General features: G+C 48.8%; 2 protein-coding genes across 2 annotated transcripts in view; both read left to right on the forward strand.

Moving 5' to 3' along the window:
* Positions 1–9,575, forward strand: part of LOC122548298 (up-regulator of cell proliferation-like) — a 62,291-nt gene extending 52,716 nt beyond the window's left edge. The window contains exon 3 of the transcript XR_015753997.1: positions 9,463–9,575. The gene's annotated coding sequence lies outside the window, so the exon portion shown is untranslated. The remainder of the gene's footprint in view (positions 1–9,462) is intronic.
* Positions 9,576–9,583: 8 nt separating this feature from the next.
* On the forward strand, positions 9,584–13,927 carry LOC148138385 (stefin-C-like). Its single transcript, XM_087981740.1, has 3 exons — positions 9,584–9,716; positions 11,553–11,654; positions 13,305–13,927. The coding sequence occupies exons 1-3, from the start codon at positions 9,642–9,644 to the stop codon at positions 13,434–13,436; spliced, it is 309 nt and encodes a 102-aa protein (XP_087837866.1). The 5' UTR covers positions 9,584–9,641; the 3' UTR covers positions 13,437–13,927.
* Positions 13,928–14,152: the final 225 nt, after the last annotated feature.

The following is a 14,152-nucleotide window of genomic DNA, read 5'->3' on the forward strand; positions in this document are numbered from 1 at the left end:
TCTATGTTCTATGTATCAGTTTCCCATGTTGGTCCTTGTCAAATGCCTTGCTGAAATCCATATCAACTACACACCTAGCGACCTCCTTGAAAACCTTATTCAAATTTGTTGGACGAGTCTTCCCTGCATAAAGTATTGCTCAAACAGTGCTGATATAATTCCCAATCCAATATGTTCGACACTGTGTTGAAAGGAATCATCTCCGATTGGAAACTTGCGCTGAGCAGTGTCCAACCCTTTTCCCTGGCTTCCTGTTTCCTGCTGAGTCAGTAAGTGATGGGGTGACTCACTGGGCCTTTTCTATCTCCTGGTCTACGATACATTTCCAAAAGACTGTAAGGTATAGGAGTAGAATTAGGCCATTCGGCCCATCAAGTCTGCTCTACCTTTTGATCATGGCTGGTATGGCTCTCGACTCCATTGAGTATTGCTAAGGTTGTAGATTACTCAGAGATAGGTGGATGGGCAGGTAGTGTTGAGGAAGCAGGGAGGCTGCAGAAGGACCTGGACTGGCTAGCTGAGTGAGCAAAGAAATGGCAGATGGAAAACAATGTAGGGGAGTGGGAGGTTATGCACGGTGCTAGGAAGGGTCGAGGTGCAGACTGATACTAAATGGGGAAAGGCTTCGGAAATCTGAATGCTCAGTTGGCAGTTATGAAGGCAATTGCAATGTTAGCATTTGATTCTCGACAGCTACAATATAGAAGTATCTCTGAGGCTGCATAAGGCTCTGGTCAGACCGTATTTGGATTTTGTCAGCAATTTGGGGCCCTGTATCTCCGGAATGATGTGCTGGCGTTGGAGGGGACCCAGAGGAGGTTGACAAGAGTGGTCCCGGGGATGAAGGTCCCTGTCATACGAGGAGAGGTTGAGGACTCTGGGTCTGTACTCAATGGAGTTTGGGAGGATGAGGGCGAAACGTATAGAATACCGAGTGGTCCGGATCGAGGGGACATGGAGAAGATGTTTCCACCAGGAGGAGAGAGTAGGGCCTGAAGAAACAGCCTGAGAGTGAAGGGATAACCCTTCAGAACTGTGATGAGGAGGAATGAGGTGGGGCGCCTGTGGGACTGATTGTCACAGAGGGATGTGAAGGCCAACTCATGGAGTGCAGTTAAGACAGAAATAGATAGCTTCTTTGGTTAGTTCAGGGAGCAACGGTTACAGGGAGAAGGCAGGAGAATCCGGTTGAGATGAGGAGGAAATTCTTCATTCAGAGGGTGGTGAGTGTAAGGGGCTTAATGCTGTGAAAGGCCATGGAGACCAAGTCATTGAGTGTATTTAAGACAGAGATAGATTGGTTCTTGGTTAGTTAGGCAAGCAAGGGTTGCAGGGGGAAGGGCAGGAGAATGAGGTTGAGAAACATATCAGCCAAGATTGAATGGCGGAGCAGACTCAATGGGCCGAATGGCTTAATTCTGCTTCTGTATCTTATGGTCTTACTGTCTTATTGACTGCAGCGATTTGAGAAGGAAGCCAAATGCTATATTCTCAATGGCACTTCGGCAAATGCACTAAACACTAGAAGGTGTTCCGTGTGGAGGTTTCTGTGGCACTTGGAGGAGATGTGTCACTGAATTGCAGAACTGTTTTCAGAGTCTGAATTCATTATAACCTGCAATGTATAGTCAGAACAATCAGGTTTAATGACAGAGTTAATCTCCACAATTAATGACACAAGTTCTGAGTCTTTGGAACGTTCTGTCACAGAGAGCTGTGGGGGCAGAGCGCTTGTGGATGCTCAAGGCTGCGATAGCTAGGTTCTTGATCAATAGGAGGAATTAAGGGCTGTGGGGAAGGCAAGTGGATGTGGGGAATACCTGATCAGCCATGGTCTGATAGAAGGGGGTATCAGACTGGGGGGGGACCGAATGGCCTACTCTGTTCCTATTTCTTACGGTCTTATGGTCTAAATGCATCAAAGCTGACAGAGGAACAGCTGTGTGAGAGAATCCGGAATATCTGGAATATAATGACTGAGCAGCCACTCGTGATGGACTGAAGTAATATGTGATCCAAAGCGGAGACTGATAATCCAGAGACCCAGGTCATGTTCTCGGGACCTGGGTTCCAATCCTGCCATGGGAGATGGTGGAATTTGCAATCTGGGATTCAGATTCTTTTATGTCCATGAAACATCTGCTGCTTGTTGGACAAACCCATCTGTTCAGTCATGTCCTTCAGGGACGGAAACTGCAATCCTTCCCTCGTCTGGTCTACATGTGACTCCAGACCCATGGCAATCTGGTTGGCACTTAACTGCCCCCTGGGTAATTGGAGATGGGCAATAAATACCAAACTAGCCAGTGACACCTTCATCCTTTATCATTTATGATCCTGCCATGTTTGCTATAATCTCTCTGAGCTCTGTTGATGATGCTTCTCGCTTGGAAAAACACTTCCATTCTCCCAGTATCTCCACTTGGATACTAAGTGATCCCCTTTCGCTTGTTCCCATACCCCTGTTTTAGAAATGTCTCTGTCCCTCTTCAGCCCAGGGGCCTGTGGTTAAGCAGGCTCTTTGCCATCAACCACGTTACCGTCAATTCCTGTTGGAAACGCAAGAAGGGCCCCTGGTCCCTCCCCAGCTTCACCCTTGGAATATCTCAGACACATTTAGCTCCATTGACTGCAGTTCCTGCTAAGTGTGATGGTATCACGGTAATGCGACTGTGCTAGAAACGCATTACCCCAGGGTAATGTTCTAGGGACACAGGTCCGAATTCCACCAGAGCAGATGGGCAACATTTGAACTCAATAAATACCTGGAACCTTCCTTTTTTCAAATAAGTACCCAGTCCAAAAGTGAGCATGAAATCAATGTTAATTCTTGCAAAACAAAAATCCCACCTGTTTCAGTAATGTCCATCAGGGAAAACAATTGCCTCCATTATCTGTTCTGACCTGTACGTGACTCAACGACAAAGCAGTTGACTCTTAACCTGCCCTCTGGGATACTAGGGATGGGGAATCAATGCTGGCCCAGCCAGCGAAGGCTACATCCCATGAAAAAATTTAAATAAATTCCCCTCCCCACCTGTTCTACAACCGATTCTGAAACCCTCAGTTGGAGCCAGAATCAGCTCCATCTGGCTGTGTTGATTTAGGAGCTCAACTCCTTCCTTTAACTCCTTCCTTTCCAGCCATGAGCTGTTCAGGTGAAACAGCAATGAGCTTGAGCTCCTTCCACTGAGTGACTGTAATGGTTCCTGTGGGGCCTCTCCTGAACATTGACTGGGGAGAATATGCGAATCGGGTGGTGGATTGGCTGAGCTGCTCTGTGCGGTCTATACATGTGACCCTCAGCTTCCAACCACTGGTCACTACAACGCTGTATTCAACTCCCCTCTCTCAGCTCTCTGTCCTCGCTCTGCTCCATGGGTTTCTCCATCCTGAACAAAGCCCTGTATTTTCCAATTCAGCATTTTGGTGACTTTCAGAGGCACTATGAGATCTTGCTAGTGTTATGACATGCCGGTGAACCCCAGTGTTAATTAAACTAAAACCCCAGAAAAGCTCACCTCACCTTGTAATCTGTTGTAATGTGAGTGACAAAGAGCTCCCACATTCGGCTATTTAAATCATATAATATCAAATTGTTCTTAAGCCTAAAAGTGAACTTTAATGACAACTATCCACAACTCTAAGCCTCCCTTTCTCTTAAATCCTTATTACCTGCCTCCAACTCTGACAATATAGTGTTCCAATAAAACACTTGTTAAAATGGCATCAACTTAGGGTGGCATGGTGGCTCAGTGGTTAGCTCTGCTGCCTGATAGCACTGGGATTATAAGTTTGATTCCAGCCTTGGGCAACTGGCTGTGTGGAGTTGCACATCCTCCCTGTGGGTGTGCTCTGGTTTCCTCCCACAGGTCAGGTGAATTGGCCACAGTGTTAGGTGCATCAGTATGGGTGAGTTGGTGTGGACTTGTTGGGCTGAAGGGCCTGTTTCCATGCTGTCGGGAATCTTATTTAATTTCAAAACCACACGTCAACTTCAGAGTTTTTCTTCTTCCGGGTGAATATCTCCCTGGGTCATCTTCTTTCTTTTTATTGTGAATGCATTACATATGAAAAGCTACCTTTAATAGGGAGCGTTTCAATGTCTTGGTTCTTTCTCAATGGCGGTTGCTCTCTCTGATTTTCACACCACCTGCTTTTTAAATATCCTAAACATCGGATCATCTCGTTGGTTTGATGTTGGTAAAACAATAAATACAAATTCGATTGGATTTTAGTATGCTGAGGCCTCAGTTAAAATGATTGGTTAAATTTGAATTGTTGTGAAAACAGCTGCCAACTCACAGCCAAATGTTGCATATTTTCAATTTTTGAGTACAATCTGAGACTGCTCTTTAAGCTCTCAGTTCTGAATAGCATTCACTCACTGCTAAAGGTACAGTACATACCTTCAAACACATAACACTCAAAATTAAATTATAACCATTGTTCCCGTTTCATTGATACGCTTTGTGGGTAATGGAGGGTGGGGACTCAGAAAGGAGGTGATGGGGGTCCCTTACTTGGAGGGTCGGTGTCCTCTATTGATATGAAGATGACAGGGTGGTCACACCCAATTTCCTATCACATCTCCTGCGCGGCAGAGCATCCACTTTTTCTCTGCACATCCCTCACTCACTCTCAGTTACTCTGCATTAAATATCTTCAGCGCCCATGAAGATTATTTCTAATTCAGGAAGAGTCCTCTTATCCTTAAGTAAGTTGGAACTGATCAGGAGGGGATCCCAATCAAAGACGAGAATGAGAGGATCTGATACAGAGGAGGTCATGGGGCCAGGTCAGGGTCTAATCCTGGGAATTGCCAATCCTGGGGGAGCAATTGGCTCTGGATTTCATTGAGTGTCTAAGAGAGGGCCGAGGTCTGCTGAAAATTGACAGAATACTTGGGAGTATCTGCTTGAAGATATCAGGTTTTAAGGGGTGTATTTTTTTCCTGGTTTTGATTATTAAGAGAGTGATTCTGAGCAGTGTGCTCAAGGCCAACAAAGTAAAGAGTTCGTGAGGCCTTGGGTTTGTTTTCAAGTTAGAACAATAGAAGCATCCTGAATGGGTGGGTTCAAGTTTCCCCAGAACCAGGAGTTTTATTTCAGCTTTCAGTCACTGTTGAAGCTGTGCAAGTTGCTGCATCCTGTCTCACTCTTTCTCTCTCTGTCTTTACAATAGCTGAAAGCTTGGGCTCTCTTCCTGCTGCTAGAAATGTGTATGAGACAATCTATTTCACTGACTTTGCCTTTGACAAGGATCTGTTTTAATATGTCCAAACATTGCCTCAGTTGGATGAGAGGCCTGTAGAAGCCTTTTTCATTTCCTTTGAGAAAGTGGATAAACAAATGAAATCCCCGCTCACCGTGTTGGTATTGTTGGTCTGAACACAGTCGGTAGATAGAACTAGTGAGGTATTTGCATCGCTGTCAGCGGAGCTATCTGGGGAGGCTGACCAGGTGAAAACAGATATCTGAAGTGGATATGAGCTAATGCCACAAGCCTACAGGCAACGTTTGATTTCATTTGTTTTAATTTGACTTATTATTGGCACACGTACCTGAGTACAGTGAAAACTTGTGTCTTGCATTCAGTACAGGGAGATCATAACATACAAAGATCATCGAGTGATTAAACAGACTTGGCAATACAAGGAGCTGCATGAAAAGCAAGGTTAACATTAGATTTGAGATTTGAGAGGTCCATTCCAGAGTCTAGTAACAGTGGGGAAGGCATTGTTCTTGAATGTGTTGGTCCACGTGTTTGGTATCTTCTGCCTGATGGACGAGGGTGGGGGGGGGGTCTATGATGATGCCAGCTATCTTTCTGAGGCAGCAGGAAGTGCAGATGGAGTCAGTGGGTGGAAGGTGTGATGGACTGGGCTGTGTTCACAACCCTCTGTAGTTTCTTACAGTCCTGGGCAGAGCGGTTACCCTACCAAACCATGACACACCCGGACAGAATGCTTTCAATGGGACATCTGTAAAAGTTCGTGCGGAGCCAGATGGATATGCTGCATTCCCTTAGCCCCCTGAGGACGAAGAGGCGGCGTTGTGCCTACTTGACGGTCGCTTCAACGTGGGAGGGCCAGGGCAGACTGTTGGTGAGCGTCACTCCGAGAAACCAGATGCTCTCGGCCCTCTCCACAGCTCCATCGATGTAAATTGGGGGGTGGGGGTGCTGTCCTCCTTACTCCCTGAAGTTGATGATCAGCTCTGCAGTTTATCTGACACTGAGGGAGAGATTGTCATCTTTGCACCATTCTACCAAGCACTTTATCTCTTCCCTGTATTCTGTTTCATCATTGTTTGATATCCGGCCTGCAACTGTGATGTCGTTAGCGAACCGCAGATGGAATTCGGGTGAAATTTGGCCACCCAGCCATGAGTGTACAGGGCAATTATCATGAAGGAAGTGCTGGTGTCCATCTTCACTGAAAGTGGTCTGGGTCAAGAAGTTGATGGTCCAGCTTTTGGAATCGACGGAGGAAATCTGATTAAATGTGCACAGAGTTTGAAAGGATCAAAAATAGTTTTGACAGACGGATAAGGGAAAAGATCAAGCTTATGTCGCTCTAAGAGAGACAAATTCTTTGGGAGAGTTCAAAAATTCGCTTCCTGAGGGAGGGAAAACTCATGCGAAAGAGCAGAGAGTTAAAACTGCAGGAATAACAGCCGGAATGACTGATGATTATGAATTGGCTGGGTGAAATCAAAGTTTGGCTTCTGACATTAATTGCAAAAAGTTCAGGATAGGCGTTGAGGAAAAGAGGAATCCTCAGGTGGTAACGGAAATGAAAATCCCACTGAAGATCCAAAAGGCAGTTTACCACAGGGGAAAACAGGAAAACCCACGAGGGGGGGAAGAGAATTTAAACAGCTCAGGAGTTTTCACTGTAATATGGTAGGCCGCATGATGTCACAGTGTTGGTGGGTTAGAAAAAGCACCAGGAAGATGGACATGGGAAAACAGGATAAGCCAGTGGATTTGGTGGAAGAGGTAAAGGAAAGTAGAGTGGAAGATGTAAGACTGCAAACGCAGGTCAAACCTGGTCACGGGGTGGTTCAGAAGAATGTGCCAGATCTCTTTAAAGATTTTAATTGCGAGGGGAAGGTTTACTCACGTGTGCGAGGAGGAGCAGGTCAAGAAATGAATATTTTCAGCGATCCAGGAGCAAATCCGTCTTTGATGATGAGAGATGAAGACACATGTAATTCAGAAGGAATGTTGCCAGGCGATGTGGTAATGTGTGGAATTCATGGTGAGAAAAGCAGGGATCCAAGAAATAACGTAATGATAGAACAGGAACGGAGATGGGAGTGATGCCGACTGTGGTCGAAAAGCCAGTGGAAATTCAGACAATGTGACAGGAGGTATATCCCGGGGGTTTTCCTGACTGCGCGGTTAGCAGGACACAAAGTCACAGGTTGAAGCAAGAGGCGAAATCAAGAATAAACGATGCAGAAGTTGACATTCAATGATCAGAGACGACGTTTGATAAAGTGATTGAAACAAAACCAGGTTAGGATGGGGGCAAAGTGGATACAATTAGTGCCAAGAAATGAGCTGAATGACAGCAGAAAGATGCAACTGTAAAGCAGGTATATCAAAAAGCAGGGATTGTCAGAGGGTCAGTACTGAGGGAGTGCTGCACTGTCAGAGGGTCAGTACTGAGGGAATGCTGCACTGTCAGAGGGTCAGTACTGAGGGAGTGCTGCACTGTCAGAGGGTCAGTACTGAGGGAATGCTGCACTGTCAGAGGGTCAGTACTGAGGGATTGCCGCACTGTCAGAGGGTCAGTACTGAGGGAGTGCCGCACTGTCAGAGGGTCAGTACTGAGGGATTGCTGCACTGTCAGAGGGTCAGTACTGAGGGATTGCCGCACTGTCGGAGGGTCAGTACTGAGGGATTGCCGCACTGTCAGAGGGTCAGTACTGAGGGAGAGCCGCACTGTCGGAGGGTCAGTACTGAGGGAGTGCCACACTGTCAGAGGGTCAGGACTGAGGGAGTGCTGCACCGTCAGAGGGTCAGTACTGAGGGATTGCCGCACTGTTAGAGGGTCAGTACTGAGGGATTGCTGCACCGTCAGAGGGTCAGTACTCAGGGAGTGCCGCACTGTCAGAGGGTCAGTACTGAGGGAGTGCGGCAATGTCAGAGGGTCAGTACTGAGGGAGTGCGGCACTGTCAGAGGGTCAGTACTGAGGGACTGCCGCACTATCGGAGGGTCAATACTGAGGGAGTGCCACACTGTCAGAGGGTCAGTACTGAGGGAGTGCCACACTGTCAGCGGGTCAGTACTGAGGGAGTGCCACACTGTCAGAGGGTCAGTACTGAGGGAGTGCGGCACTGTCAGAGGGTCAGTACTGAGGGAGTGCCGCACTGTCAGAGGGTCAGTACTGAGGGAGTGCCGCACTGTCGGAGGGTCAGTACTGAGGGATTGCTGCACCGTCAGAGGGTCAGTACTGAGGGATTGCCGCACTGTCAGAGGGTCAGTACTGAGGGATTGCCGCACTGTCAGAGGGTCAGTACTGAGGGATTGCCGCACTGTCAGAGGGTCAGTACTGAGGGAGTGCCGCACTGTCGGAGGGTCAGTACTGAGGGATTGCCGCACTGTCAGAGGGTCAGTACTGAGGGAGTGCCGCACTGTCGGAGGGTCAGTACTGAGGGATTGCTGCACCGTCAGAGGGTCAGTACTGAGGGATTGCCGCACTGTCAGAGGGTCAGTACTGAGGGATTGCTGCACTGTCAGAGGGTCAGTACTGAGGGAGTGCCGCACTGTCGGAGGGTCAGTACTGAGGGAGTGCCGCACTGTCGGAGGGTCAGTACTGAGGGAGTGCTGCACTGTCAGAAGGTCAGTACTGAGGAAGTGCTGCACTGTCAGAGGGTCAGTACTGAGGAAGTGCTGCACTGTCGGAGGGTCAGTACTGAGGGAGTGCTGCACTGTCAGAGGGTCAGTACTGAGGGAGTGCCGCACTGTCAGAGGCCCATTATTGAGGGCAGAGCACAATTGTGGAGCTGTTCTACGATGTTGTCTCTCACCATGCATTAAATCTCTTGTATCCATTTTGAAGCCCAGTTTATTCATATCTCGGAAATAAGGGACACTGTGAACCAATGACTGATCAGGGACAACCGATCATTCTCTCCCTGATGGAAGGTGCAAGATGGCCATTCAGCCCATCGTGGCTCCTTGGGAGTGGAGTACACTTAGTCAGAGTTGACAACACTTTGTCTGTTCCCAACCAGGAACCAGACACTGATCCTCATGGGGCACCAAATCTAATCTAAAACGGTTTAGTCCATTTCTCGCTCCAATCCTCATCATTAAAATTACAGGAAATTAAAAGCAGAAGGTGGTAGGAAATGTAAGGAGGGAATTTTCCCTGTCTGAGAGGGAAGGAAGGAGGGGGTGAGGCAATCTCTCACACACAGGAATCAGCACTGTCCCTTCCTTTGCAGGTTGGAGAACTGAACAAACGCTGAAAGACTGAGGGTGGAGCTCAGAGAGTGGGAGTGATTTCCCTGTCGAGTGGCCTCCTCACAGAGGGGAGGTGCTGAAGGAGGGAGCAGACTGTATAAATACAGAATTGGAGAAACAGAGGGAGAGGCAGCGAGAGAGTGGGACAGAGACAACAAGAATGGCATCAATGAAAACGGGTGGTTTAACTGATGTTGCAGCCGTCACTGCTGAGATTCAGGCTATTGTCCAGTCAGTAAGTAACCTTTCTCCGTATCCACCTTACCCTGTGGAACAAACCAGACCGATCCACTCCACATTTCACCAGACCGGGATACCACTGAGTCTTTGAGAAAACAGGGGTGCTCGTTTTCAAGATAATGCCGTGAGTTGCAGATTTCACATGACATTTATGTAGGGCATGCTTCCGGAATGGAGTAACGTTAGAATGAATTGGTGAAACCTTGGAACAATGTGACTGAGAGAAAAATGTTCCTCCTTCAAGACATTGGCAACAGCTCAACTTACAACGCTGCCTGTCGGTTGGTTTAGTCATACAGTCAGAGAGATGTTACAGCGCGGAAACAGACCCTTCTGTACAACCCCGTCCATGCTGTCCCAGATATCCTAACCCAATCTAGTCCCACCTGCCAGCACCCAGCCCTTCTCCCTCCAAATCCTTCTTATTCATATACCCATCGAAATGCCTCTTAAATGTTGCAATTGTACCAGCCTCCACCACATCCTCTGGCAGCTCATTCCATACCCATACCACTCTCTGTGTGAAAATGTTGCCCCTTAGGTCTCTTTTATATCTTTCCCCTCTCACCCTAAACCTATGCCCTCTAGTTCTGGACTCCCCGACCCCAGGGAAAAGACTTTGCCTATTTATCCTATCCATGCCCCTCATAATTTTAAAAACCTCGAAAGGTCACCCCTCAACCTCCGATGCTCCTGGGAAAACAGCCCCAGTCTGTTCAGCCTCTCCCTGTAGCTCAAATCCTCCAACCCTGACAATATCCTTGTAAATCATTATCACACAGTGCAGCAGGTAGTCAGTACTGACCCTGAGACAGTGCAGCGCTCCATTGGCACTAACCCTCTGACAGTGCAGCATTCCCTCACTACTGACCCTCTGACAGTGCAGCACTCCCTCAGTACTGACCCTCTGACAGTGTGACACTCCCTCAGTACTGACTCTCTGACAGTGCAGCACTCCCTCAGTACTGACCCTCTGACAGTGTGACACTCCCTCAGTACTGACCCTCTGACAGTGCGGCACTCCTTCACTACTGACCCTCTGCCAGTGCAGCACTCTCTCAGTACTGACCCTCTGACAGTGCAGCACTCCCTCAGTACTGACCCTCCGACAGCACAGCACTCCCTCACTACTGACCCTCTCACAGTGCGGCACTCCCTCAGTACTGACCCTCTGACAGTGCGGCACTCCTTCACTACTGACCCTCTGCCAGTGCAGCACTCCCTCAGTACTGACCCTCTGACAGTGCAGCACTCCCTCAGTACTGAACCTCTGACAGTGCAGCACTCCCTCAGTACTGACCCTCTGACAGTGCGGCACTCCCTCAGTACTGACCCTCTGACAGCACAGCACTCACTCAGTACTGACCCTCTCACAGTGCGGCACTCCCTCAGTACTGACCTCTGACAGTGCGGCACTCCTTCACTACTGACCCTCTGCCAGTGCAGCACTCCCTCAGTACTGACCCTCTGACAGTGCAGCACTCCCTCAGTACTGACCCTCTGACAGTGCAGCACTCCCTCAGTACTGACCCTCTGACAGTGTGGCACTCCCTCAGTACTGACCCTCTGACAGCACAGCACTCACTCAGTACTGAACCTCTGACAGTGCGGCACTCCTTAAGTACTGACCCTCTGACAATGTGGCAGTCCCCCAGTACTCACCCTCTGACAGTGTGGCACTCCCCCAGTACTCACCCTCTGACAGTGCAGCACTCCCTCAGTACTGTCCCTCTTACACTGCGGCAATATCTCAGTACTGACCCTCTGACCATGAGTGTGTTCTTCACTAATGCTGACATTTTCTGTTTTTCTCCATTGTGTCTGTCCCCAGTTGAAGTCTGCAGTTGAGCAAAAGTTGAATCGATCTCTGAATGTTTATCATGCAATCTCATATCGCTCACAAGTGGTTGCTGGAACAAATTACTTCATTAAGGTTTGTAAATACATACACCCTGTTTTCCTCTGACAGTTTTATCCTCACAGAATCCATCCAAAAGCTCTGTCTAAAAACTTGATAAATTACAAAGTGCTGTGAGTATTCAGCCCCTGGAGCCTGCTGTGTCATTCACTCAGGATCTGATTGTGTCTAGAGTGCCTCGATGTACTGACCCACCAGGATGCTGTCCTTCCTGCTTATCGCTATTCCTGCCCTTGTGATCTGCTGTCACAGTCTGTCACAGTCATTTCTCTCTCACCTCATCCTTACACATCAACCTTCGCACTCGCATTTTCCAACTCTCTATCAGACAACCCCACTTCCTGCTGCTCTCCGTGATGCCTTCTCTGCCACTATCCAATCCACTGACATCCTGACCACAATCTTGCCTCGTGTTCCCCCTTCACATCTAAATCCAACCGTACTTCACTGTTCACTATTTCATAGTCTTATTGTTCCCTCCTTCAATGAATATTGAGTTCACTTCATTGGGAAAACTCACTCTGTTCAGTGTTTGAAGTTTGCACTCTGTTTCATTCGGTTTCTCTGTTACTTCAATAAACCAATGTCTCAACTCACTGGGATACATTAGTTGGGGTATATTTGATCACAGATTTCTGTAATACTCCCCCCCCCAGCCATAAATGATGAGAGAGATGGGTGGAAATGTATGAGCTCATGGGCAACTCGGGAGGGACTGGAGGGGGTTACAAAGATAGGGAGGGGGTGTGGGGGCTGGAGAGGGGTTACAGAGATAGGGAGGGGGTGTGGGGGCTGGAGGGGATTACAGAGATAGGGAAGGAGTGTGGGGGCTGGAGGAGGTTACGGATATAGGGAGGGGGTGTAGGGGCTGGACGGGACTACAGAGATAGGGAGGGGGTGTGGGGGCTGGAGGGGGGTTACAGAGATAGGGAGGGGGTGTAGGGGCTGGAGGGGATTACAGAGATAGGGAGGGAGTGTGGGGGCTGGAGGGGGTTACAGAAATAGGGAGGGAGTGTGGGGGCTGGAGGGGGTTACAGAGATAGGGAGGGGGTGTGGGGGCTGGAGGGGGTTACAGAGATAGGGAGGGGGTGTGGGGGCTGGAGGGGGTTACCGAGATAGGGAGGGGGTGTGGGGGCTGGAGGGGGCTACCGAGATAGGGAGGGGGTGTAGGGGCTGGAAGGGGCTACCGAGATAGGGAGGGGGTGTGGGGGCTGGAGGGGGTTACAGAGATAGGGAGGGGGTGTGGGGGCTGGAGGGGGTTACCGAGATAGGGAGGGGGTGTGGGGGCTGGAGGGGGCTACCGAGATAGGGAGGGGGTGTAGGGGCTGGAGGGGGCTACCGAGATAGGGAGGGAGTGTGGGGGCTGGAGGGGGTTACGGAGACAGGGAGTGGTGTAGGGGCTGGAGGGGGTTACAGAGATAGGGAGTATTCCTGGGGCTGGAAGAGGATACAGAGATACGGAGGGATGTCAGGAATAGACATAGTAAGTGAAAAAGATAGATTTGTCAGAGCTGGTGCTGCAGTACTGAGGAAGCCCTTCACTGTCAGAGAGTCAGTACTGAGTGAGTGCTGTACTGTCTCGAGGGTGTCACTGAGGGGGTGTGTTCTCAGAGTTTCTGTCAGAAATCTCCTTCATCAACTTATTGCTGTCTTTTTATTTTGAAGGTTGCGGTTGGGGATCTTGATGATTGCATACACATCAGGGTGTTCCAGCCACTGCCCCATACTGGCGAGACTGTGTCACTGGTCAGCATCCAAACAGACAAGAGGCAGCTTGATGAGATTGAGTACTTCTAGGAGAGACCCAGCGCATTGTTTGCGTCTCCCTCCCCTCACGCTCAAATACCATTTATAAGCAAACTCCCTGCTTTTTGCCTCCCTTTCCCTCCTGACCACTGGACTCTCCCTGCCTCACAGCTGTCCCTCCCCCAAATACACTGGAGTGGTTCAAGAAGGCAGCTTACCATCATCTTCTCCAGACCAATTAGTAACAGGGCAACAAATGTTAGCTCGGTGTTTATTACTAATGCTCCACGGGATTAATGATTCCAACACAAAAACCCAGTTCACCCTTCACACAAAACACCTCCAGCAAGAAAAGCCTTAATGCCGTGCTCATGGGATCTTGCTGTTTATCCCCAGAGCAATCTGACTCGCTAAAGGACATCAGAAGATCTGACCAGCACCCATGATAGGGCAGGCTGCCCTTGGAATCCCCTAACCCAGAGTGACTCGACTCTCCAGCTGTAACCACATCGCAAAGCATTCAATAAAAGCAAACTCAAGCATTTACTTGTGGCCATTGATTCTTTCGATTTTGGAGGTGAGATCAGATGGATTCGAGAATCAGTTGCTGAGTGCCCTGAGGGATACCAGCTTCTGTCTGAACGCAAGGAAGGTGGTGTCTGACAGATGATCATTTGTCAGTTGGATTTTGTAGTAGAGCTGAAATAGAGGTGTGGATTGCAGTTCTGGGAAAGGATGTTTTTTAATGGTCAGAAAGTCATCTGGAA

This window comes from Chiloscyllium plagiosum, unplaced genomic scaffold (genome assembly GCF_037043375.1).
Source record: "Chiloscyllium plagiosum isolate Xiang-an unplaced genomic scaffold, Cpla_swu_hap1 HiC_scaffold_40, whole genome shotgun sequence".
NCBI lineage: Eukaryota > Metazoa > Chordata > Chondrichthyes > Orectolobiformes > Hemiscylliidae > Chiloscyllium > Chiloscyllium plagiosum.